At 40.5% G+C, this 27,752-nt stretch overlaps 1 protein-coding gene across 1 annotated transcript in view; it reads left to right on the top strand.

Annotated features, from left to right (window-relative positions):
• Positions 1-27,486, top strand: part of LOC308386162 (NACHT, LRR and PYD domains-containing protein 12-like) — a 41,957-nt gene extending 14,471 nt beyond the window's left edge. The window contains exons 6-10 of the mRNA XM_080865499.1: positions 731-910; positions 2,907-3,080; positions 16,184-16,357; positions 22,801-22,974; positions 27,020-27,486. Of these exons, the coding sequence (XP_080721625.1) occupies positions 731-910; positions 2,907-3,080; positions 16,184-16,357; positions 22,801-22,974; positions 27,020-27,026 (709 nt within the window). The 3' untranslated portion in view covers positions 27,027-27,486. The remainder of the gene's footprint in view (positions 1-730; positions 911-2,906; positions 3,081-16,183; positions 16,358-22,800; positions 22,975-27,019) is intronic.
• Positions 27,487-27,752: the final 266 nt, after the last annotated feature.

Genomic DNA, 27,752 nt, shown 5'->3' with positions numbered 1-27,752 from the left:
GCTCCTGCTGCCATCGTGAGCGTGTTGTGAGTGTTGAGATTCAGGTGTAGATGTAATAATGTACATATAGCAGAGTTCCATGTTCCAGATCAGCTGATCAGAGTCAGGTCAAACAGCTCTGAGCATGCTCAGTCTGAGTTATGGAGCCCCATACTATGATTCACCATGGCAACGGGTAAATAAACAGCAGAGGTTCTGTGTGAATCCAGAGGAGCAGGAATATCAATAATGACAGTAGATGTTTGTGGAAAGTGCTGGAAGCAAATTTGTGTGTGATGTTCTTTCAGTGTTGCACTTTGTAGACGCTCCCTGAGCACTGGTCTCACAGCCAGCTGCACATAGAGACCAGTGTTGTTAGTTCAGGTCAGAAGATGACTTGTTGCAATGAAAATGAGCTTGTAGTTTGTCTGCTTTAATAATGTGACTGGAAAAAGGTGTTGGACTTCAAATATGTCCATTTCTGTCACACTTCACCTTTAAAAGTGAAGCCATGTGGTTCCTGGAAGGAAAAACACAACTGTTTCAAGATAAATGTATGACTTTGATTTGAGTTTTTTCTCTTGTTGTGTTTGTTTGAAGCTGCTTCCTGTTGGCTTCAGCTGTTTGGAGTTTCCATTTTCTAAACTTCTACATTCTGAACCTTTTTCAGCTTTGAACAGATGATGAAACACTGAATGATTTCAAGCACACAATTTGTCTAATAAACTTACATCTTTTATTGTTTATGCAGATTGAAGGACTGTGGTTTGTCAGACATCAGCTGTGATTATCTGGCAGCAGCGCTGAAGTCCAACCCGTTGTATCCGAAACTATTGGACCTGAGTGGAAACTACTGTAACCTGCAGGATTCAGGAGTGAAGCAGCTGTGTGTTCTTCTGGAGAATCCACGATGTCGATTTGAAACTCTGAGGTCAGTCACATGTTTTAGTCGCGCTGAGATGAATAGGATGTGAAAGTTGTGCTGAAACTAAATTGCAGACATCAGCTGATATTATACTGATCCACACTGAGGATCTTCATGGTAAAGCCTGTTTTCTACTTCACTGGTCTAGTCCATTGACTGTAGCAGTACAATATTCACAATTCAACCAATTATTCCAACATATTGTCAGTGGCCCACACATGGGCCATCAAAGTTCACAACACACAGCGATCTGTGAAAAAAAAACAAAAAACAAGAGCAGGAATTATTGCACACTCACAAATTCACTGATTCACTGCTTCACGGGATGCTGGGTAATGCTAGCTGCTCAGGTATGGGCGTGCTAACGGCTGTGAGAGGCTCAGTGGCTGCAGGACACTGAAGAAGAGAAAAGAGAGATGGAGGATATAGAAAGGAGGCAGAGATGACGCAGAATTTTAGCTCCAGAGAGGAGCTCTGTGTGTGGGCGGGGCTCAGGCAGCTCCACCCACACAGTGGCAGTGAAGCAGGTGAAGAGTGATGAATGAAGACAGCAGACAGGATTTCACAAGCTGATGTACAAACATGTAGAATGATAGTGGCAGCTACAGAAACAGGTCTATAAAGACTGAAGCATGTCTCCTTTGCATATTCCATATTTGATACTGAGAGTTTCCAGAAGAGCAAACATCAAACACGCCTCCAAACATGTGACGAGTCAGACTGACATCATTTCTACAGAGAACAGTGTGAGCTCTCAGCAGGTCACTTCAATAAGAAGGACAAACAGTGCAGCAGGAATGACTAAACTCACTAACAGTCTGATATCCCCGTGTTCCTGTTGTTCTACAGCATCATCATTAATGCTGCTTCACCACCATCACTGCAGCTGACCAATCAGCTTCTGTGATATCATGTAACGCTCTGTGACTCAAATTGGAAAAAGTATAAATTCCTAATCTGAAGCTAACCTGAGACAAAAAAATTACTGATGATTCCTACAAAGTGTGTGTGTTCAGTATGAGATGAGTTTGAATAAAACCACGGAGGACCGGGCCGTGGCTGCTCTCACACACATTTTTGTGTAGGATGAATAAAAAGGGCAAGAGCCTCATCCCTGTGGGGAGGAGCAGACCTGATGGGACAGGGCGACGTTTATCCGGCCTCTCTGAGTCCTGTTAGTTCCAAATCAAGAAACCAGCCTTATGTTTTCATCACAGGGCTTTTTTGGACCTGAGTAAAAACGTTGTCGCTGGAGCAAAAGGCCTTTTCCATGTACTTCTGCTCAGTGTTAAAGTGCTGATGATGTTCAAGCTTGGGCAGTAGGAGGGATTTCTGAGCATTCTTCACTGATCCAGAACAAAGGTCCAGAGTTTGATCATTCCTAGTAGGACAGGAAACATACTGATAAGAGTTTCAAAGTGTCTTTGTAAGTAAGCATGATTGAAATGAACCAGTATGAGTTTGGTTCCTGCAGTTTGTGCATCATAAACAGAGCTGAAGCAGAGGCAGCATGTACCTGTACCTCTTATAACACTGCTGTTATAAGAGCTGTGGAAACTCAGGTAAAAAGGACGTAATGATACTGCTCAAAGCTCCAGGACACTAAGAGAGTTACAGCATAATTTGTGAAAATAAAGACAGAAAGTCATCCAAATACGGCATTAAAATTCTGTCATCCTTCTCGCTCCCTCTTTGCGCTCACAGTCCTATCTGCATCATTAACACTCACATGTGGAAAACCAAAGTTCTACTGAGCAGAAGATGATCATTGGTGATGCTATCTTTAAAATACTCGTTGGAAATGTACGACTTTAATGTTTGAGTTGTTTCTCTTGTTGTGTTTGTTTGAAGCTGCTTTCTGTTGGCTTCAGCTGTTTGGAGTTTCCATTTCCTAAACTTCTACATTCTGAACCTTTTTCAGCTTTGAACAGATTATGAAATACTGAATGATTTCAAGAACACACGTTGTCCAATAAACTTACATCTTTCATTCTTTATACAGGTTGAGTTTCTGTGATTTGTCAACAATCAGCTGTGATTATCTGGCAGCAGTGCTGAAGCTCAACCCCTCGTATCCAAGAGAGGTGAACCTGAGCCTCAACAACCTTCAGGATTCAGGAGTGACGCAGCTGTGTGTTCTTCTGGAGAATCCACGATGTCGATTTGAAACTCTGAGGTCAGTCACCATGTTTTAATTGTTCTGTCATCGTCAATCTGTGGAACCACCTTTATACAGGAAGTCTGGTTTGACTCTTTCCAGGTGTCTTCCCTGCTTGTCCTGATACAAATAAACCTTTGTAGCCTTGCATGTCAAACCATATCATTCACACTTGTTAGAATAGAATAGATTAGAATAGAATTCCTTCTTTGTCACTATACCATTGTACAATGAGATACAGTGCATCTCCTACACAGTTCTCCCTCCCACACAGGGTGCACTGTTCTGCTGACTAGCGTGGTGTCATCAGAAAACTTGATGATGAGGATGTTGTTGTGGGTCAATCTGCAGGCATGGGTATAGAGAGAATAAAGGAGGGGGCTCAGCACACAGCCCTGTGGGGAGCTTGTGCTCAGTGTGCGATTGGAGGAAAGATGAGGGCCGAGTCTTACAGTCTGTGAGAAAGTTCTTTATCCAGGCATGATTGTATTGAAAGCTGAACTGTAGTCCACAAAGTGCATTCGCACATAGCTTTGCCGCTGTTCCAGGTGACTCAGCACAGAGTGGAGGGCTATGACGATGGTGTTTTCCATGGATCAGTTTGCGAGGTATGCAAACTGGTAGGGGTTGAATTCTGAGGGGAGGAAGTCCTTGATGTGCTGAAGGACCAGTCTCTCATGAAGCATTTCATGAATACCAGCTACCGGGCATTAATTGTTCAGGCTAGTGATGGGAGACTTCTTTGGCACTGGGATGATTGTGGCTGATTTAGACAGGATGGGATGGCTGCCTGATCCAGTGAGAGGTTTAAGATTCTGGTGAAGATGAGGGTGAGCTGCTGGGCACATCCTCTTAGCACATTGCCAGGTAATCCATCTGGACCGGCAGCCTTCCTGGGGTTCACTGCTATCAGTACTGTAGTCCAGTACTGATCCTGTGAAAGCTTCTAGGTCCTGGTGTTCAATTATGTCCCAGTCTGTCTGTGTGAAGTAGTCCTGCAGTTTGCAAAGTGTATTTTCAGGCTGGGGGGAGCAGGAGGGAGAAGTGGTCGGACTGGCCGAGGAGGGGGAGGGGTATGGCTCTCTATGCATGCTTAATGTTGGAGTAAACATGATCTAGAATGTTCTCTTCCCTGGTGGGACATTTGACATGATGATAGAACTTTGGGACAGAACAGTCTTTGTGTTGGCCTTATTAAAGTCACCTGCAATTATGTGAATACCGTCAGGGTGGGCCCGTTGCTGTTTGTTAATGGTTTCAGCAGGACGGAGAACGCCATGTTTATGTTGGCATTGGGTGGAATGTACTCTCTCAGTAGAAAAAAAGGCCGGCATCTTGGGGGTGGCTGTAGCTCAGGAGGTAGAGCAGGACACCTACTGATCGGAAGGTTGGTGGTTCAATCCCTGGCTCCTCCAGTGTGCATGTCAAGTGTCCCTGGGCAAGATACTAACCCCAAGTTGCTCTTCGATGCATCCATCGGAGTGTGAATGTGTGTGAATGTACTTAGAAAGCACTAAGTATAGAGAAAGTGCGTGTGAGAAAGGGTGTGATTGGGTGAATGTGGCATGTTGTATACAGCGCTTTGAGTACTCTGGGAGAGTAGAAAAGCGCTATATAAGAATAAGTCCATTTACCATTCCATCTTACAGACATGTACTTGAGGTTCGGGGAGCAGGTTCGTTGTTGCACCAGCTTTCATGCACGTAGATAAAGGGGGTCAGGTCTGCTGCTGCTGTCAGTCACTGCTGCTGAGGGATCTTTTAAAACCAATTGGCCTGCTCGCCAATCAGGAAGGACCTGTAGATAAAGACATAGAATACCACAAAACTCGGCCAGGGCCGTAACAGTCTCGCTATGTGAGTGCGATGAAAGTACCACACTGCAAATTATCTGGTGCTTGCCATGATTTAAAATCTTATTTTTAGACAGGCCAGATTATTTGCCTTGTTTTAAAAAAGATTTACTTGTTTCTAAGTCTGGATTTTAGATAATAAACTTAAATCGAGAATAACCATATAATTGTGTCTATATTAGTACAGAAATCCAGAAATGGGAAGAATAACTCTTAAAATAGCCTACATTAGGTCTCTCACCAGATGTCTCTCAAAATATCACTTGTTTCAAGATAGAGTGACAAACTCAATTTGCTTGATTTAGGAAATTCACACAAGGCATCTGTTGAAAATATTATTTATTCAAAATCATGTCTGACTTCAAAGTTGTACATATAAGGGAAAAAAATTAACCACAATTTATGATACAAATCACATTTCAAAGACAGCTGTTTGTCCCAGCATGCCAGCATTATGTGGTACAACATTGACATTGGTTTAGGGAACATTTAATGACTGTCAACTTATATCATCACAAACTACACTAAGCCAATACTTGGTGCAACCCTAATCTTAAGGGTGATTTCTATGGGAAATAATATCAGAAAGACTGTATTTGATTGGAACAAACACACTGTCCTTAAAACTAATAGAAAAGTATGAAGTGTAATCAATGAGCTCATGGGCTAATTCTGTAGCTTGAGCAACAATGGGCACAGTTACTTCATATGCCAATAAGTCTTCATTTAAATTCAAAGTTTCATAGCATTGGTACTCAAAAGCAATAAAAGATGAGTCAATCAAAAAGATATCCTTTATCAGTCCAAACACAGGGAAAGTGCCATCCACATCTGCAATAATCATGGACTTCCCAGCAATGTATTTATTGCCATTTAGAACATACCATTTCACTGAGACAACAGACTGCATGACATCTATTCCAAAAAATTCTTTAATTTTTTTCCTAACATATTCATTATTTTTAACAGCTGATACTGGCCCGGATTCCTTTTCTTTCGCAAAAATAGGATGTTCAGTGCCTATTTCATTTTGACAACACTCAAGAAATTGATTGTGGTTTGCAAGGGATTTACAAATATTTTTAAAATTTAACTTAGAAGCCCACTGTTTAAAATAGGAGTGCTTTGCCTCAAAGCGCATGCACATACTCCTTATTAAAGGTCCAAGGGATAAGATTTGACTGGGAAGATGCAACATATAATGTTGCTTAGGTATTATATTGGCTTCGGGAAAAAGTTGCTTGAACTGATACAGGTGTTCTTCAATCATATTTCTCAGTTGCAATACAGTTTGTAAAGAAATAATGGGAGCAAGAACTATTTGAACTATCATAATTAACTTTCTAATAAATACAACATACTCACTCTCCACACCATACAAAAGAAAAAGTAATATTTTTAAAAGAATTAGCATCTGTCCACAAGACTGTTTCAATTTGTTGTCGTTAGCCGCTAAAGTGCCAAAGCTAATAGGACATGGTTTATCCCGTATTTCAAGAGGTGAGTAAGGAAAATTTTGAATGTCTGAATTAAACTTGTCTAATTCCAATTGTCCTGAGAGAATTAGGTGTTTTAATACAAATTTAACTTCCATTGATGCAACACCTTCAAAAATAACATGCATTATGTCCTGTGGAGTTTGTTTGATCAGGTCAAATGCAGGAACATCAACTAGTCTGCTTCTTCTATTAATTCCATAAGTAGTTTTGAGGGACGCTTTCAATAAATCTGTGCTTGCTTTATCTATTTCAAAACACTGCCTGATATGTTTCTCCAGAGTTCTTTGAACAAACTTCTTCTCCTCAAAAACACTTTGCATATCATCAAAGTTGCATTCACAGTGTCTACATTTGCTATAAGCAAAACCAATCCCTTCTTTAAAGCCAGCAATCTCATGCTGGGCTAGCGTGTCTCCGCAAATGGCTATAACAGCACCAAACAATTCAATTTCACCATTTGACATTTCAATCCTTACACCATTGTAAAGCAGTGATAGATCTTGAAGTATTCTTTTCAGTACAACATCAATACCCCACTGAGAAATGTCACTTGCTTTAGCAATAGCAAGAAGTCGTATTGCAGCTAACTTTGACCTAAATTTTGGATCAATATTTCCTAAAGTATAATAAAACATGACCAATTTGTTTGCAGAAGCATGGGACCCTAAGGGGTTACATATTTCAATTTCATCTGTGTACAGTATTAATTGCAATGCATTTGGCCTCTGAGAAAACAAGGGGTGAGATGTAAAGAGGGACCCGTCTCTAAAATCATAGAAGAATCCCTCTCTGCTTCTTTGTGGTGCAGTGTTCAACATGGTAAAGATTCTCTCATTAGTCATTAACTGCTTTAGACTTTCAATTAATGGTACATAGTAAAAACTTTTGTTCCTTAAGGACATGACCCTTGAAAGACCTTGCTTTACCCAACATATCTTCTGGGATACTACTACTTCCTCGGCGTTGACTGGACAGAACATTTCCCCTATGGCTCTACACTGTCCATATGCAATGGTGGAGAAAGGATCCATGAATTTATCAAATGTAGCCAAAGCCTCATCTTGAAGCTGAGTGGTTCCCTCGGCATTATCTTCAAACACTGTCTTCATTCTTTCCTTGAGCGTATCCAAAAGAACAGCCTGATACTGTTGCACTCCTGAGATGATATGTTTGACCGTTCTCTGTGAAAACATTTGAAACAAAAGTAACTTATTCTGCATTTATATTAAAAAAAAAATTCTGAATTCCATTATGAACAAGTAAGACATTGATTGCCTTATGTAATGTATTGATCCATTAAGACTATAACATACCTGTGATAAGTGGCACTGTTCTTGAACACTGATAGCAAAAGCTGCAGCAGATCTGGTAATATCGTGTCTGGTAAAGGATGTTGTAGCAACAGCTTCTTCCTTTAGAGCAGAAAAACAAAGTTAGTCCAAACTCCTGGCCAATTATAGAAATTCTTACATAACAGGTATAATCAGTTACACCTAATGATTGGTCCATTAAAAAACAAAGTGCATGACAGTGATTAGTGTTACAGTTGTGAATATTCAATATAATATAAGATAATATAATATTCATTCTTTGGAATAAAGAAAAAAAAATGGAAAAGAAATCAAAGACAAAGAAACAATAAAAAAGGGGTTGTCCATTGTTTTGATGAGGCTAGGGATTGGATTCATGAGAATGAGATTTTATCTTTTTAAATAATGAATTTTTGTTCGCACTTAGATATTAGTTTCTTTACATGTTTGTTGTATTTATTAAATTATTTATGTATTTTTAAATCACGTAATTTAGATTTGCACTTAGAATTTATGTTAGTATTAGTATATGGATATATTTTATTGTATGCATTTATTAATTTATTTAATTTTCAAAAAAATCATTCTTATCCATGTTTTGGCAGTATTTCTAGCCAACAGATTTTTTTACAGTGCTTCCAAATACTCTGTGTCTTACCTGAAACTGTAATTCCTACGAGATACCCAAATTGCTGTCACATTGAACGATTTAAACGCGCTGAGAGTGTCTTTGATGCAAACTTCACCAGGAGACATGCCAGCCGCAGAGTGTGTGCCTTCTCCGGCTGCAGCATAGCCTGTACTATCTACACTGAACTGCTATTCTGTTTATTTGTTTTTCATTTCATCCTGCAGGATGAAATTGTGATTTAAAATCCAACCATGGTGGAAATCGCTTGTAACAGTTTGAAGAACAATATCTAGCGGTATAATATCGCGAGATCTCGTTAAATTTCTCTTGATTAAAAATGGAGAAAATGATTAAAAGTAATATAGGACCAAATACGAGGAGTTAGACATAGCTAAATTTGTCATCAGAAGCCACACTACATTTTATTTAGTTTAACACTTACCGTGATCGGGCTGTCAACAACCTGAGGCTCCTGCACTTCAGGCCAAGATCCACCAGTTGATATTTCCACGGTGCTGGTTGTTGTTGCAGTACTACAGTTGGCAAAGACTGAAACACCAAAATTTTCCGATCCTAAAGAGTGGGATGTTGGGGGGATCCTCCATCCTCTTGGTGGGCTTCCATTCGTCAAATACAGAGGGTGCGTCCGTTTAATGTGGCGAAAGAATGAGTTAAAAACTCTGAAATCTTGTTCACAGCCATCTATTCCACAGTAAACCCAAAAATCCTGCCTTCGACCATGAGCTGCATTTATGTGGCTAAGGAGCACCTTCAGAGTTAAAGAAACAAAGATAAAACAGATCATACATCTCCAGAGCGCCATGGTGAACTGTTTTCGCGCAGTAGCAATGCAGCTTTACTTTACCGCTCTCCACTGAAGGCCACAGATGAGAGTGTGGGACCATGGGAAAGGTAGGCAATTTTAAAAATATATGCATCCTTAATTATCCAATTTTTCAGGTTTAAATTACATCAGTTATATTTATTTTTAGGCAATAAGTGTTTAAGACTGAATTTATATTTTTATTTTCTTTTTTTTTACTTAAAAAAAATTAAATATAAATAATTTTCTGCATGCGCATTCTCAGTTCCTGTCGTGACGTTACTTTCACGCGGGACAAACTCTTTTCCCCTGCTTTGTTAACCATCAGGACCGTTAGGAAGATCAAAATTATTTATCTAAACAAAGTGAACAGTAATTTAAGGTTGGTAACATTAAGTTGATTTGAAAAATACTATGGTACAACGGTGTTATTAAGATAAAGTCGTGTTTTGTGAGGGCTGCTAGTTAGCAATCTAGCTAATGTGTTAACTTTAGCTAAATGTTCTTATTTAAGCCGTAGGATATTTCCAGGTACTGTGAGTGGAGGCTTTGGAACGAACTAGAGAACTGCTGTCACGGCATGGACAACTTTGACGATGCCATACTGTCTGTGTTGCAGGGTAAGTCTTATTTTTCAGTTATTTTGGTACGTTAGCTAAGCAGCCTTAGCATCTGTTAGCATCATTTCTGAAACTTGGAGCTAGGATTGCACTCTACTCTGAACTTTATCCACATTATAGCCTTGAGCTGTCTTTGCCTAAATAGACTTGGAACATCATTCTTGAAGACAGCCAAAAATAGTTTTATTGCATTCCCAAATATTTGATAAACTGTTTTAAGTTTGACATTTTATCCTGTTAATATTACTTATTGCTAAAATACATTTATTGACAAAAAAAATGACCTCAATATGTAATAAGCCACGCCCAGGAAAAGAGAAATAAATATCACTTTTGAAGTTGTTTTTCTCTTTTACAGCTGCGAATATTGATGAGGAAACTTTGAGGAGCTTTACCCGGGATGACCTAAAGGATCTTTTTCCGGGCCATGAAAATTTCTTCCGTAGAAAGAAGATTTGGGATTTTATCAGCCAAAAGGTAAATACACATTATACCACTAAGAAGATGATTACTGTCCATATTGTCTAGCATTAATTTGCCTAATTGTGTATTTTTGTTTATATCCCACAATTGTTATAGTTTAAGAGTACTGACCAAGATGCCAACACTTTCCATCGAAGCGAGAGTAACCCCTTAGGCTTTGATGTGTCACAATGTCAGCCTCAAACTTCCACTCCCATTTCCTACACTGCTGACAAAAAAATGAAAATGCCAGACCCACCAGAGTATGTGGTGTATACAGATTCAGAGTTGGACATGGTGCGCAGTCAGTACTTTGCATTGCTCCACAGTGGAAAGGAAAAGGACTGTAGGATGTCGAAGGAGCTATGTTGCAGACTTGTAAGGAACACCGTCACCAGCATGGTTGCAATCCTCCGTGCTAGTCCCATGGGGAAAGAAGTAACATACCCCTCCAAACTCGAAATGAGAGCAATGTCGCAGAAGATTGTCGACTATTACCCCATGTTACGTGATGCTGACACACACATGCCATACGTAAGTCATTCTTTACCCACTACAATATCTAAAATTGAGTGAGATAATAAAATGATGTACAAATATATATTATTTTACCACAGCTGACCATCTACACCAAACTGTACAAACGACTCCAAAATATGAAGTCTCCAAGGAAGAGGCAGGGCTCCATGCCACAACGAGGCAGGCCCAGGAAGACTCTTTTCAGCTCAGATGACACAGACAATGGGACTGAAGGTGACCTAAGTGGTGAAGCAAGTGGTTCAAGTGACTATACCATACTTCTTGAGAGCAATGATGACCTCAGTGAGGATAACTCAAATGCAGGTGTGTACTTTGGTCTGCTGTACTAATGACTTTTGGACATCTAAAACTTCAAAGAGACCACCTGCCCTCAGTTTTCTGTTCAGAGTGCATCACAAGATTTATACAGTGTTGAGTATTTTCCTTAACTTTCTAGCTATTCCCTGTTATTACATTCTGTTCATCTTCTGTTTTTTCCTCAGAGAAAGAATCCCAATTGCCGCTACCCTCCACTGTACCAACTACGTCAAACAATACTACCCTGGCTTTACCACTATTATCCAAGTCAGCCTCATGCTCTGCACCCAGGGCTGATATAGGTCCTTCAACTGCACCTCCAGATGATGTTGTTGGTAAGTCCACCATCACCCTTATCTACCTCTGTCTGACTGTGGTTCCTCTTACAGCTCTTTCCAAAATATGGTTGCAGCAATGAACCCCGTTCTAAGTGTTTATTCCATAAATCATAGTGGTTTGGCATTAACTCGAGTAGGTGTGTAAAATCAACATATGATAGATCCCTCATTCCAGTTTGCCAGTTAGCCATAGTAAGTATTTTAACACTTTGTGTTGTAATGGGTGTTACTCAGTGCTGATTATTTACACATGTAAATCCTCATGCTGGTCACATCTATCATGCCTTATCACAGTGTTTCTGTCATAGATCAAATTACCTAAAATATTTTTATCCATCAGCTCATAATCACTGTTCACACTGATGTGAACGATATACACAGTAAACAACCTTTACCTTATTTTCACCACAGTTTTATTCACGGGCATCTTAAACTGTCGTTTTAATATTTGATTCTGTTCAAACTAACAATTAACATAAATCCATGATCATTATAAGAAAAGGACACAAAGGGAAATGATCAGGACATATAGGGTCAGTTCATTACTCAAACATATTTAACCTAAACATTAATTCTCAGAAATATTATACTTAAAAACAACCATGCAACTAGAAATGACTGATTAGAAAAATCTGAATTTTGTGAAGTCTAGTTACACCATGTCTTACAATTGCTCTTTGCTTTCCCTAGCAGACCATGACAGCCTGAAGATGCAGGCAAGACATTACAAAACCTTGAGCAACATGTACAGGAAACCCAATGCAAAACCCAACCAAAGTGACGTTGCTCAAATTTTGGACCTGGAGTTTGAGGCCAGACGAACTTTTATTTGACGCAGATATTACAAGGGAAGAAGACAGGCCCAGAAAAATATTTGAAGCATACCCGTGCTTCAAAGACATACAAAATGTAAGTTCAACTACCTTCAGTTAAATTCCTTGCTTTCTCTGGATAGGTTTAGTTAGTTTGACTAACTGAGCACAACTTTGTCATAGGCGATGGATGAACTGCGTCGCATCATTGGTGGCTCCAACTGCAAATACATAGATCAAATGAAGGGTCGATGGGCAGAGTTTTGTTCGAAAGTGCAGTTCTATGGCATTTGGAAGAAGGTCCTGAAACCTCCTCTCCCCTTGGATGTACGTGGAGGTAAGTGGCCTTTTCATACATTAAATCCACACATCAGATATGTTCGGATTGCTTTGTTGAGATACTTTTCTCTGTTCACAGTGGATTTTACTGTCACTCTCTTCAATGCACTTCCATCTCTTTTTCCTTCAAAAACTACACCACCAAAGCGGCTGGGAAGTGCCAGTGAGGCTCTCCTTCATATCCTCAAGGTGAGAACAGCTGCAATACCAGCCACTGTAACTTGTACTCCATTTACTTGTATTGTTATTATTAATATTATTATTTTGCTTTTCCTGCTTAATAAGAGTAGGTCGAAGTTCAATTCAGCAGGGATTAAATTACTCCTTATTCAGGATTTCTTAATTGTTATTCAAAACCTACTCCAGAGAGGCAGCACAGAGCAAAAGCACATTGCAGTTAGGATACAAGTAGAAGCAGTAAAATGATATATTTAAAAAGGCCTTCAAAAACTAGAATATGTAACAAAGTTAAAAGAAATTGTTTTAAAAAACAAATGAGAAAAAAAGCACAAATAGACATGATAAAAATGCTGCAAATTAGAGAAAATTCATGCTCAGAATTAATACATTTCCAAAATTTCATATTTATGTAAGTCAGATATTTTATATTTATTTCTTCTATTCCAACAGTAAATCAGTTGGAGCATTCTAAACTCTTGATATTGCTATTTGTGTCTTAAGCTGTTTGGATGCACAGCAACCCTTTCATTGAAAATCTTGAAGAATTTGTCCTTTTTTTGTGCTTTTCTAGCCGGGTGAAGATGCAATGCTATACCTGGAGAAGCGGCCTCTCTCCTCCCCAGTGCTGCTTTTTGATGGAACAACCAGCATTGTTGCTGTAGGAAACATACCAGTGACCACTCTCCCCTTGGAGGATTTCTGGGAAGGAATGTTGGTGTTGATGGCATATTACTACACCTTGCACTTAACATACCCAAAATGTGTTGCAACGGTCCTCTCTGTCATACAAACTGAGGTAATCACTGATGCCATCCATGATCAAGATGCCACTAGTGCATATAAGAAAGCAATAGCTGAGTGGAAGTCGTTCTTTGAAAAATAGGTAAATACCAAGCAGGATTTTATCAGGTCATTTGCAGTTTGTTTAGTTTTGTAGTACGTTTGTACAACTTTGTTCCTAATTTGCCTAGCAATGTCCTGAGAAACGGCTTTACTTAAGATGCTTTACAAATGAAAGTTGTTGTTTTTTTTTCTTAGTGACACTTTACCTGAGGCATGTAAAGTTTTAAGTCAGTAATGCCATTATTTATAACATTGTGAGACTATGTGACTGTCACAAAAGTTTAAGGCCAAAACTGTAATTTTTTTTCTGTGTTTAGGCCTTTTAAAGGGTTGATTTAGACTTTTAGGGATTGTGCAGCAGCCCTATTTTGTTTAAAAAAAAGGATTTTGTTCTCATGAGAGAAATAAATGTTGGCATATCACTCTTGTCCTGGTTTTGATTTCAGTAGAAGCCAAGGAGTAGGAAAAAGGTCTGTTTTAAGGGTTTTTTTGCCTGGATTTAATATTGATTCGGCTCTATTTTAAGATAAGCCAACCTGAATCAAGAAACAAATTAATCATATTTCACTAATATTGAGTAGTTTTTCATAGTATTAGAACTATTTTTCTCGTTGCAGTGCATTCATTTGCTGCAAGTAAGAATTCAAAACATAAAAAAAGACTGTAATTTAGCATATTTAACTAATATTTGGGACTTGATATCAAGTAATTTTATCTTAAATTGAGCTCTTTAAAGCTTATTTTAACCCTCTTCAATTCTCAAATGTGTTCTTTTATTTCTGGATTAAAAAATCTTATTTCAAGATTTCTTATTAAGTAAAATAAACTTGCTGCATGGACAGATAATTTCACTTGTTTTCAGTGCTTTTTGTATCAAATGTAGTATTTTTTTCCTAAATATAGACTAGCCATTTTTGCAGTGCACGAAACAATGTCTGGTGCAGGTCCCCGATGTCTGTGAGGTCCTGGCAGGTGTAGCGAATTTTGAAAGCAGAACCAATAGTGCACAAAGAAATTAAAAGGATGTACAAACTAAGGAAACTAAACAAAAGAGAGGAGTACTAAGACGGAGAGCCATAAGCCGCTGCAACAACTTGTGCCGGCGTCTTGGAAGGATATGGCAGCTCTCCTCTTGTAGTGCTTGTTAAGCTGGGATTAGAAGCCTGGACCGCAGACTCCAGGGGAAAATATTACCTGGAAAGACCAAAGTAACCTATTAGAGGTATTTACACTAATATAGATTAATACTCAGTTTAAACTGCAGCAGATTTTATCAAAGCAGTTTGACAAGAGCAAAGCAAAGAATAAAAAGAATAATCAGATTACATCAATTTTACTTATTGAACCAACCCACTTTGAGCTGATTAGAATTAGAATTAGAATTCAACTGTATTGTCATTGCACATGCACAGGTACAGGGCAACGAAATGCAGTTTGCATCCATCCAGAAGTGCTTTAGTGATATAGATATATTACAATATATATTAGCAATAATATAGATATGTGAGTATATTACAGAAATGGGTCTATTATGGTATGTTATAATGTACACGGTATGAAGTATGTTGTGAATATTCTATAACTATAAGTATGTACAGGCTGTAGTGAGTACAAGCTATGTACAGGATATGAACAGGATATAAATATGAAAAACTATACAGAATATGAAATAAATAACTTTACAGAATCTGAGATATACAGTTATACAGAAATGGGAACTATGCAAGTTGTAAACAGTTGTAGGATTAAAGATTATTGTGATGATGATTTAGTTCATTTGGGGCGATGAGAGGGACACTTCCAGCACTGTCGATTTGTTCATGGAAATAATCAGGAGAGCAGTATTCACTGATAGATCCCACATCTTCTTAAAGTTATAATCTGGACACTGATGGAAGTCCTAATCCTTCTCAGAATTATAATCCAATACAGCAATGATGATGATGATGATGAAGAAGATGATGATAAGCAGTCTGTAATTCCAGTCCACTGTGGCCAATCTCCCCTTCCCTCCTCGGCTGGAGTTTCCGACTTCTGGAACCCTTTGAACTGCTCGTCTCACAGGATGCCGCAGACCGACCCAGAACACTTCCATGCATCCCAGTTTATACTTTCAAGTCACCCACCTTTCTTTCTAAAATCTAATCAATCAATCGGGTGTTTACATCAGATTCATTGATCTTCAGCCTCACCTTACTTTCCTTCATCTGTGACCTCTGACCCCCTTTAACTAAAGCAATGGTTATTTCATTTCATGTCTTTATTCAGTTCACATTTCATTAGCATGTTCATTATAGCATAATCCATTTAATCCAAATGTATCTTTGATTACGAATAAAGATGATCTACTTACTAGCATATAGTGAAAGGCTCTGTTTAGCTCTCTGACCATTTTCAACACGCTTAACACATAAGGCTGAATATCAGGTCCTTTTATTCCCTCAGGTATGATGTCAGGCACGGCCAGGAGGACTTGAATCTGTCCACATTACGCAACAACACTAAACATGTCTTTGTAAGCAGACATGGACACACGCTTTGTCTAATAAACTTACATCTTTCATTCTTTATACAGATTGAAGGAATGTGGTTTATCAGAGATCAGCTGTGATTATCTGGCAGCAGCGTTGAAGTCCAGCCCCTCTCATCTGAGAGAGCTGGACCTGACGTCCAATGACCTGAAGGATTCAGGAGTGAAGCATCTGTGTGGTTTCCTGGAGAGTCCAGGATGTGGGCTTGAAACTCTGAGGTCAGTCACCATTTTTTAGTTGTGCTGAGATGAATATGATGTTAAAGTTGTGCTGAAACTAAACTGCAGACATCAGGCTGATATTATACTGATCCACACTGAGGATCTTCATGGTAAAGTCTGTTTTAATAGAATTCGGGGCTGTTAGTCTCAATAATATCTGATAAGAAAGCTGCTTTAGCTGCCTTAACAGAGTTCTGGTATAGAGAGCGGCTCCTACAAAGAATGTCATATGATATCTAAATGTCTGTGAAGGTTCTCAGTCATCCAGGTCATCGTAGTCAAAGGAGCTTGCAAAGAAAAGCGTCTGGACTTCTTTAAGTTACTTGAAGACGTTTCACCTCTCATCCGAGAAGCTTCTTCAGTTCTAAGGTCAAATGGTGGAGAGTCCCAGATATAAACCTAGTGGGAGTTTCCCCCCACAGAGGGACAAAAGGACCCCTGATGATCCCCTAATCGCCTGAGCCAAGGTGTGAAACTGGGTGTGGGTCCCAATCAGCCAGAGTTTCGGGTGAGTTCATTGTGAAACCTGGCCCCACCTTATCATGCGAATTCCTGAGGTCAGATGGCCCAGGATGTGAGTGGGCGTTAAGGCGTCTGGGAAGGGATCTTAGCATACACCACATTGTTAAGTCTGGTGTATGCTGTACAGTGCAGCGAGGAATGCTCAGACCTCTACATTGGAGAGACCAAACAGCCACTTCACAAGCGCATGGCACAACACAGAAGAGCCACCTCCACAGGACAAGACTCAGCAGTCCATCTGCATCTTAAGGATAAAGGACACTCTTTCGAGGATGCCAATGTTCACATTTTGGACAGAGAGGACTAGGGATGGGTACCGGTGTCCGGTGCCATGATGGCACCGGTTCTGACATAAACGGTAGTAACCAGACCAAAAAGCAGCGCACATTTCGGTGCTTTATTTCGGTGCTTTATTTCAGTGCTTCTTTTTCCTGAGCTGTGATACACTTCTAGCCAATCATTTTACGTTTCCGAGGATAGTAGGCGGGTCCAGGTACGTACGTTCTTTTAGAGCAGAGCTACCGATTAAAAATGCCCAAGGCGAAGCGGTCAAAAGTCTGGCTGTACTTCACAGCAAAAGATGCAAACTCAGCAGCAACAAGTGCTTTAAGCTGATACTGTGATACTGTCAAAGGAGGTAACACCTCAAATCCGATGAAACACCTGGCGACGCATAGTATTTTTTTAAAAAGCCGAGAAATGCGCCGTATTTGATAGCTTGCTGTGAGACCTCACACCGAGCACATCTACTGCGGGTGGGTTGCCTGTTATCGGACCCGGAGTTAGCAACATCCCCCAAAGACCCGAAGAGGAGAGTCCTGGCCCCTAGCCCTGCCAGTGTAGCAGAAATGATGAGGATGATGATGGCAGCAGCAGCCGTTCTTCTCTGCGTGAGTAGCTTCATGTTGTTCGTGTGTAATTTACGTTGAGTAGGCTAACCATGTTATTACATTAATGCATGTAAGGTGAACTAGCAAACATCATCATAGCTACATGCGGCTGTCTTCTTGTTTGATGGCAGATGCTCCCTTCACCCTGGCCAAAAAGGCTAAAATGACCAAAGAAAAAGTGGAAAACAGTTAAACATAAGAGGTTTTTGGACAAAGTTTGTGTTTTTTTCCCCATTGTTTAAGCACTGCTTCCAGCCAAGAGTGATACCATATATGCCCCATAGCTGCAGAAAAGGCTAACATTGTTATCTTTTTACAAAAAAACAGCTGAACATGAGAGGTTTTTGGACCAATTTTGTGTTCTCCATTCTTTAAGCACCGTTTAAGCACCGGCACCGTTTCAAAAGTACCAATTTGGCACCGGTATCGGATAAAACCTAAACGATACCCATCCCTAGAGAGGACAGATGGTTTGAAAGAGTGAAAGAAGCCATCTACAGGGAGTGCAGAATTATTAGGCAAATGAGTATTTTGTCCACATCATCCTCTTCATGCATGTTGTCTTACTCCAAGCTGTATAGGCTCGAAAGCCTACTACCAATTAAGCATATTAGGTGATGTGCATCTCTGTAATGAGAAGGGGTGTGGTCTAATGACATCAACACCCTATATCAGGTGTGCATAATTATTAGGCAACGTCCTTTCCTTTGGCAAAATGGGTCAAAAGAAGGACTTGACAGGCTCAGAAAAGTCAAAAATAGTGAGATATCTTGCAGAGGGATGCAGCAGTCTCAAAATTGCAAAGCTTCTGAAGCGTGATCATCGAACAATCAAGCGTTTCATTCAAAATAGTCAACAGGGTCGCAAGAAGCGTGTGGAAAAACCAAGGCGCCAAATAACTGCCCATGAACTGAGAAAAGTCAAGCGTGCAGCTGCCAAGATGCCACTTGCCACCAGTTTGGCCATATTTCAGAGCTGCAACATCACTGGAGTGCCCAAAAGCACAAGGTGTGCAATACTCAGAGACATGGCCAAGGTAAGAAAGGCTGAAAGACGACCACCACTGAACAAGACACACAAGCTGAAACGTCAAGACTGGGCCAAGAAATATCTCAAGACTGGTTTTTCTAAGGTTTTATGGACTGATGAAATGAGAGTGAGTCTTGATGGGCCCGTGGCTGGATTGGTAAAGGGCAGAGAGCTCCAGTCCCACTCAGACGCCAGCAAGGTGGAGGTGGAGTACTGGTTTGGGCTGGTATCATCAAAGATGAGCTTGTGGGGCCTTTTCGGGTTGAGGATGAAGTCAAGCTCAACTCCCAGTCCTACTGCCAGTTTCTGGAAGACACCTTCTTCAAGCAGTGGTACAGGAAGAAGTCTGCATCCTTCAAGAAAAACATGATTTTCATGCAGGACAATGCTCCATCACACGCGTCCAAGTACTCCACAGCGTGGCTGGCAAGAAAGGGTATAAAAGAAGAAAAACTAATGACATGGCCTCCTTGTTCACCTGATCTGAACCCCATTGAGAACCTGTGGTCCATCATCAAATGTGAGATTTACAAGGAGGGAAAACAGTACACCTCTCTGAACAGTGTCTGGGAGGCTGTGGTTGCTGCTGCACGCAATGTTGATGGTGAACAGATCAAAACACTGACAGAATCCATGGATGGCAGGCTTTTGAGTGTCCTTGCAAAGAAAGGTGGCTATATTGGTCGCTGATTTGTTTTTGTTTTGTTTTTGAATGTCAGAAATGTATATTTGTGAATGTGGAGATGTTATATTGGTTTCACTGGTAAAAATAAATCATTGAAATGGGTATATATTTGTTTTTTGTTAAGTTGCCTAATAATTATGCACAGTAATAGTCACCTGCACACACAGATATCCCCCTAAAATAGCTAAAACTAAAAACAAACTAAAAACTACTTCCAAAAACATTCAGCTTTGATATTAATGAGTTTTTTGGGTTCATTGAGAACATGGTTGTTGTTCAATAATAACATTATTCCTCAAAAATACAACTTGACTAATAATTCTGCACCCCCTGTATGTCCACTGTGAGCGACCATCTTCTAACAGAGGCGGTGGTTTACGACACCAACTCTCTGCCATCTATAATCCAGTTCTGAGATCCCTTCCCAGACGTCTTAACGCCCACTCAAATCAAATCAAATCAAATCACTTTTATTGTCACATCACATGTGCAGGTACATGTGAGTGAAATTCTTGTGTGCGAGCTTCACAAGCAACAGAGTTGTGCAAAATACAATAACATAAACAGGCAAAATATACGAATGGCTAGATCTGAAACTAATAAATATATGTACAATATATAATAGTATATGCAAAAAAAAATTTCTGGATGTGTATACTAAATGTTTTTCTACGTGTGTGTGTGTGTGTGTGTGTGTGTGTGTGTGTGTGTGTGTACACATATTTTACAAATTAAATAGAGTAAACAATAAATAAAATATATAAAATATACAGAGTTGAATATGTGCAAAACAGTGGCATTACTGTACAGTATGGAGTGCATAATGTTGAAGTTCCAGTAGTGAAGCTGAGGTGTCTATGACGTGTTCAGCAGTCTGATGGCCTGATGGAAGAAGCTGTCTCTCAGTCTGCTGGTACGGGACCGGATGCTGCAGAACCTCCTTCCTGATGGAAGCAGTCTGAACAGTTTATGGCTGGGGTGACTGGAGTCCTTGATGATCCTCCCCGCTTTCCTCAGGCAGCGCTTCCTGTAGATGTCTTGGAGGGAGGGAAGCTCACCTCCAATTATCCGTTCAGAGCACCGCACTACTCGCTGGAGAGCTTTGCAGTTGTAGGCGATGCTGTTGCCATACCAGGTGGTGATGCATCCAGTGAGGATGCTCTCAATGGCACAGTGATAGAAGGTCCTGAGGATGCGGGGGCTCATGCCGAATCTTTTCAGTCTCCTGAGAAAGAAGAGGCGCTGCTGCGCCTTCTTCACTGTTTTGTTTGTGTGTACTGACCACGTAAGATCCTCAGCCAGATGTACACCAAGGAACCGGAAGCTGCTCACTCTCTCCACAGCAGCGCCGTTGATGGTGATGGGGGTGTGTACTTCTCTGCACCTCCGGAAGTCCACTATCAACTCCTTTGTCTTTGCGACGTTGACTCACATCCTGGGCCATCTGATCTCAGGAATTCGCATGATAAGGTGGGGCCAGGTTTCACAATGAACTCACCCGAAACTCTGGCTGTTTGGGACCCACACCCAGTTTCACACCTTGGCTCAGGCGATTAGAGGATCATCAGGGGTCCTTTTGTCCCTCTGTGGGGGGATGCTCCCTTTTTTTTTCTCTCTCTCTTTTTTTCTTTTTTCTTTTTTTGTTTTTTTGTTTTTGGCCTGTCCCGTTTGGTTCTTTTGCATCAGAATTGTTGTCTAAAGGCAAAGAAAGATGCCCAACGGATTTACTTTACCAAATTGACCATCCCAGCCTTGCCGTAATGGTCCATTTGATTCACCTTTTATTGTTTATTTTATTTTCACTTGACTGGGGGAAAGAAGGGGAGAAAGAAAGAGGGAAAGAGAAACAGCTTAGAAGAGGGACGGGGGAGAAGGGCAAAAAACAAGAACCAACAGAATGGGCAGAAAAAAAAAAGAAAGAAAAAAAATGCATATATCGATCACCTGGATCTATGGGGGGAAACTCCCACTAGGCCTATATCTGGGACTCTCCACCATTTGACCTTAGAACTGAAGAAGCTTCTCGGATGAGAGGTGAAATGTCTTCAAGTAACTTAAAGAAGTCCAGATGCTTTTCTTTTCAGATGGACGGCAGGCACGCCATAAGGCTCGTATAGTGTCATTTAGCCAAGGTTGAGGAGAAGTCTTGGGACGTTTCATCTTTATAGGGGCCATAGTGTCTAAGATGGAACAACAGGTGGATAGCATAGAGTTGGCAAAATCATCAACCAAGGGGGGTGTATAACAGTTCGTATCCGTACAATCTGGATCAAAAAAGGCCGTAGTGAAATTAGCCACAGTCTCTGAGTTAATGATATGTACAGGGCGACAACAGCCTTCAGAATTTAATTCAATTGCACATAGCTCAACATCAAACATTACCAAAAAATGGTCAGAAATACCAGCATTGTCGATGTCCATAGTTCAAATATTCAGAGCATTTGAGAGGACCAAATCCAAAGTATGGCCTTTAACATGAGTTGGTTCACTGACCCACTGTGTAAGGTTAAACGAGTCAATTATGGGTCAAATGCAGAGAAAAACAAGTAATTTCCCCATGGGGATCAATAAAGTATCCATTATTATTATTATTATTATTATTATTAGGGAAAGGAAATACTTGGCTAGCAGGTCATCATCACAACAAATATGTATGTTAGAATTTCCAGTAATAAGAGCTTGATCAGAACTTAATAAAAATGAACCTAAAAAGTCAACGAATTCACAGATAAAAGACCTATTGTATTTAGGTGGTCGAGATGTTGAGGAGCATCTCAACAACCCCAGAGAGGTGTGGCAAGCCATACAGATGATTACCAACGACAAAGGATGTTCTGTGACACCCGGGGACTCAGATGTGGGGCTAGCAGAGGAGCTGAACAGCTTTTTTCCCGTTTTGAGTCTTAAACACAGCACTCAGCCACACCATTCAGTCAGAACTGTCAGAACTCTGGCACAGGTTTTCAGCCAACAGGTCCTTAGACAGGCAGCCAAAATCATCAATGACCCCTCTCACATTCTTCACCCCGCATTTCAATGGCTCCCCTCTGGGCGATGCCTCCGCTGCATTTCCTGCAGGACTGAGGGGAGGAGAGCCACCTTTGTCCCCAAAAGCCACCCTGCTTTTTAACTCCAGCCGATGAGACCATTTCCCAAACCAGAAACATAAACTACTCTACACTCTTTTTATACTGCTATTTTATTCACTTTTACTCACTTACAGTTATTTATTCACCTTTCAGTCACTTTAATTTTAAAAATGTGTTTTAAAATTAAATTGTCTAATAAACTTACATCTTTCATTCTTCATACAGTTTGATGGACTGTGGTTTGTCAAAGATCAGCTGTGATTATCTGGCAGCAGCACTGAAGTCCAACCCCTCCCATCTGACAGAGCTGGACCTACAATATAACAACCTGAAGGATCCAGATGTGAAGCAGCTGTCTGATCTTCAGCAGAGTCCAGACTGCAAACTGGAGACTCTGTGGTGAGTAGAGTGATGGAGTGAGTGGGTGGTGCTGTCAGCAGTATTGTACTAAACACAGTCAGTATGAAACAAAGATCCAGTGTTTCCTGTAAAGCTGCAGCTTCTCAGTGAAGCTGTGAGAGGAGAACGGTGACAGGCTTCAGGATTGGACACAAACACTTCCTGTTTCTCACCTTTATGGTCACCATAGTAACGGCTGACACGCTCTGATCAAACGCTGTCAACAGCCAATCAGCTCTCTGAACAAAGCAGCACGCAGACCAATGACTGCATTCATTTCCAAGTTTAAAGCAGTGAAGAACACAGTCTGTAGGTGAGGAAGAATTTAGTGAGAGCAGATGTTTGGATGGAATTCCTCCAGTGAACAGCTGGAACCGTCCATCTGGATTGTTGGGCTTGTTGTTGGGGCTCCTACAGAGCTCAGAGTGGACACACCAAGGTTCTTCTAATGAATGAAAGTCCAAACTCAGACTAGGAGGGAAAAACATTTTCAGCAACTTCAATAAAAATCCAAAGATTAGAAAAAGTGAAGCAACAATTCAATTCAATTCAATTTTATTTATATAGCGCCCAATCACAAAAAAAGTCACCTCAAGGCGCTTCATAGGTACAGAGAAAAACCCAACAATCATATGACCCCCTATGAGCAGCACTTTGGCGACAGTGGGAAGGAAAAACTCCCTTTTAACAGGAAGAAACCTCCGGCAGAACCAGGCTCAGGGAGGGGCGGGGCCATCTGCTGCGACCAGTTGGGGTGAGAGAAGGAAGACAGGATAAAGACATGCTGTGGAAGAGAGACAGAGGTTAATAACAGATATGATTCAATGCAGAGAGGTCTGTTAATACATAGTGAGTGAGAAAGGTGACTGGAAAGGAAAAACTCAATGCATCATGGGAATCCCCGGCAGCCTACATCTATTGCACCATAACTAAGGGAGGATTCAGGGTCACCTGGTCCAGCCCTAACTATATGCTTTAGCAAAAAGGAAAGTTTGAAGCCTAATCTTGAAAGTAGAGATAGTGTCTGTCTCCTGAATCCAAACTGGAAGCTGGTTCCACAGAAGAGGGGCCTGAAAACTGAAGGCTCTCCCTCCCATTCTACTTTTAAATACTCTAGGAACAACAAGTAGGCCTGCAGAGCGAGAGCGAAGTGCTCTAATAGGGTGATATGGTACTACAAGGTCATTAAGATAAGATGGGGCCTGATTATTTAAGACCTTGTATGTGAGGAGCAGGATTTTGAATTCTGGATTTAACAGGAAGCCAAAACAGGAGAAATCTGCTCTCTCTTTCTAGTCCCTGTCAGGACTCTTGCTGCAGCATTTTGGATTAACTGAAGGTTTTTCAGGGAGGTTTTAGGACATCCTGATAATAATGAATTACAGTCGTCCAGCCTGGAAATAATAAATGCATGAACTAGTTTTTCAGCGTCAGTCTGAGACAGGATATTTCTAACTTTAGAGATGTTGCACAAATGGAAGAACGCAGTCTTACATATTTGTTTAATATGTGCGTTGAAGGACATGTCCTGGTCAAAAATGACTCCAAGGTTCCTCACAGCATTACTGGAGGCCAAGGTAATGCCATCCAGAGTAAGGATCTGGTTAGATACCATATTTCTAAGACTTTCAGGGTCGAGTACAATAACCTCAGTTTGATCTGAATTAAGAAGCAGAAAGTTAGCGGCCATCCAGGTCTTTATGTCTTTAAGACATTCCTGCAGTTTAACTCATTGGTGTGTGTTATCTGGCTTCATGGACAGATAGAGCTGGGTGTCATCTGCATAGCAGTGTAAATGTATGCTATGTCTTCTAATGATGCTGCCTAAGGGAAGCATGTATAATGTAAACAGAATTGGTCCTAGCACTGAACCCTGTGGAACTCCATAATTAACCTCAGTGTGTGAAGAGGACTCTCCATTTACATGAACAAACTGGAGTCTATTAGATAGATATGATACAAACCACTGCAGCACAGTACCTGTAATACCTACAGCATGTTCTAATCGCTCTAATAGGATATTATGGTCAACAGTATCGAACGCTGCACTGAGGTCTAGCAGGACAAGCACAGAGATGAGTCCACTGTCAGAGGCCATAAGAAGATCATTTGTAACCAGTACTTGTAACACGTTACTGTAATCCGATTACTTTTTTCAAGTAACGAGCAAAGTAAAGGATTACTATTGCAAAAACGGTAATTAGATTACCGTTACTTTCCCGTAGGAACGCTGCGTTACTGCGTTACTAAAACCGTGATTTTTTTTGTGAGAGTAGCTCATGACAGTGACGTAAGTGAGTGTGACGTTAGTGACAACAGCTGTGTGCAGATCAACAATGGATCACATATCGAGTGCAGGAGAGAGTATGAGCGTGCAGCGTTTAAAGCGTGGAAGTACTGACCTTACTTTGAGTTAGATTCCATAAAAGTGACAAAAACATTAGTGTCCGCTGTGCGTGGGAAGAAAACTTTTTACAGTGAAAAAAACCCCTAAACTTCCAACAAGCACCGAGTAGCTACGACGTAATGGGAAACTCACAGAGAAACTCGCGGACTCTTCAACTGACTGCAGCACACCTGCACCAGGGTAAACCTCCGCCTACCCCAGTCCTGCTTTACAGGTGAAAATAGAGCAACAGGACCGCTGAGTCTTTGACTTTATTTATTTTCTGCTGTGTTTTACTTGCATCTATTTGAAAGACTGAGTGTAAACACACAAAATATTTTATTTTATGTGCTGGAATGTGCAGAAAATAGGTTTAAATGTTAAACTAATTTATTCAAGTCAGAGAATGTTGCATATAATTTAATTTTTGCTTGATGCATAAAGTTAAAAGATTAAAACTAATAAAACAAGTTTTAAAAAGAGACTTTTCCATTTGATTACATTTTGTATGATGGATTATGTAGAAAAAGTAGAATTGGGCTGAAAGATCTATCGCTTTATCACCAATCGTGTTTTTAAAAAGTAACTAAGTAACTAAGTAACCAAGTAATTAATTACTTTTGAAAACAAGTAATCAGTAAAGTAACAGGATTACTTTTTTGGGGGAGTAATCAGTAATTAGTTACTGATTACTTTTTTCAAGTAACTTGACCAACACTGTACCTGACAGGAAACATGGCGGCTCAAACGCTCAAAAGTTTGGTCATACTTTTCAAGAATGGATGACAACAGGGCAACTTGCAATACTTGCAAAGTAGATACTTCATTTAAGGGAGGAAACACTACGAATATGCAAAAGCATTTGCTCACAAAACACGCGATGACCTTAAATGAATGTCGTGTTTTTAATTCGGTAACGTTTGCACGTCCTCTCCCGTTAACGCAGCAGGTAAATAATCAACTAACAGTGCATATTATGTTAGCGCGGATTTAGTGACCATGATGAGAGAGGCAGTCTGGCTCAGATGCTGGCAGCTCTCGCTGCAGTCTGCCGGTAGCGTCTCCTTTCAGGCCAGGATAGACGAACGTCACCGAGCAGTGACTGAGTTTGTGGTCAAAGGCTTGCACCCGTTTGCCACAGCAGATGATTTTCAGTGAGTGAATGTGTTTAATTGTAGGCAGGGACATTACTGGATATTCTTGTGTAATTGCTACAGAATAATTTATGTTATACTTTTTTTTGCTACAGAAGAATATTTATTTTATTATTTTACATTTACAATTTTTTTCCTGGGGACCCTGTGACACCCCATTGAAGAGCCGTAGGCTGGATCTCTTAAGATCTCACTGTTGGGTTTGTAAGGCCATGTTACTCCTAAATTTCTATCTTGTTCAAAGAGAAGATATAAAACAAAGTTCTAAGCTAATCGACCTTAGTGTTCTCCTTTTTTAAAAAGAATCGATAAAGAATCGAATCGTTATACAGAATCTAAAATGGAATCGGAATCGTGAAAATCTTATCAATACCCATCCCTAGTCCCAGCACTGACGTCCCTGCTGCTCTTTATACTGGATGTGCTGCATCACTGACTGACAGCTGATGAAGAGTCTCTGGAAACACTCGTTTATCTCCTCTGCTCTTCCTCCTTCTCTCTGCAGGTGGTGATGATGATGGTAAACAGGACGGTGTGTGTGCTGAGAGGAGCAGCTGTGTCCTGATGATCCAGAGAGGTTGAAGCAGCAGCAGCTTGTGTGTAGAGACGCTCTGACTGGGCCATGTTACTGGGAGGTGGAGAGGAGAGCTTCATCCAGCAGTGACTGACAGAGGAATGAAGTGCAGATGACTGTCAGTGCTGCAGAGTGAACTGCTCTGAGAACAGCTCCACTGTCAGACACAATGTAGAGTCCAGCATCATCCCTGTGTGTCCCTCTGGATCTGACAGAGGATCATCAGTGTATCTGGACTGCTCTGCTGCTGCTCTGTCCTTCTACAGTCTCTGTCTCACTCTGGAAAGATTTTACAACTTGTGTATTACAGAACATTAATATGATATTCAAACATGTGATCTTCTCTTTATTTCTGAGTCTTTACCAAATAAAGAAAAACCAAACTAACAAACAGAACCTGTCGTGTCCTTTTTCACCACATCTGTGAATCTTTTCTGTGTTTCCCTCTTTTCCTCCTTCCTGCAGCTCCATCTTCATCATTCTGTGTCCAGTATATGTGAACACGTCCAAAGCATCTGAGCCTCATGTTGCCCGTTTGTGTGAGTTACGCCTGTCGTTGTGTTGTGGTGTATAAATCAGGGGCAGGAGACAGCGCTGGATCTCTGAGTTCTTTACTGTCAATTTCTGCAACATCTGCAATATCTAGAAATGCAAACCTGTGAGC

This window comes from Rhamphochromis sp. 'chilingali', assembly GCF_963969265.1.
Source record: "Rhamphochromis sp. 'chilingali' genome assembly, chromosome: 18".
NCBI lineage: Eukaryota > Metazoa > Chordata > Actinopteri > Cichliformes > Cichlidae > Rhamphochromis > Rhamphochromis sp. 'chilingali'.
Note: the sequence above shows the minus strand (reverse complement) of the source record. Positions and strands in the feature narration are given on the sequence as shown.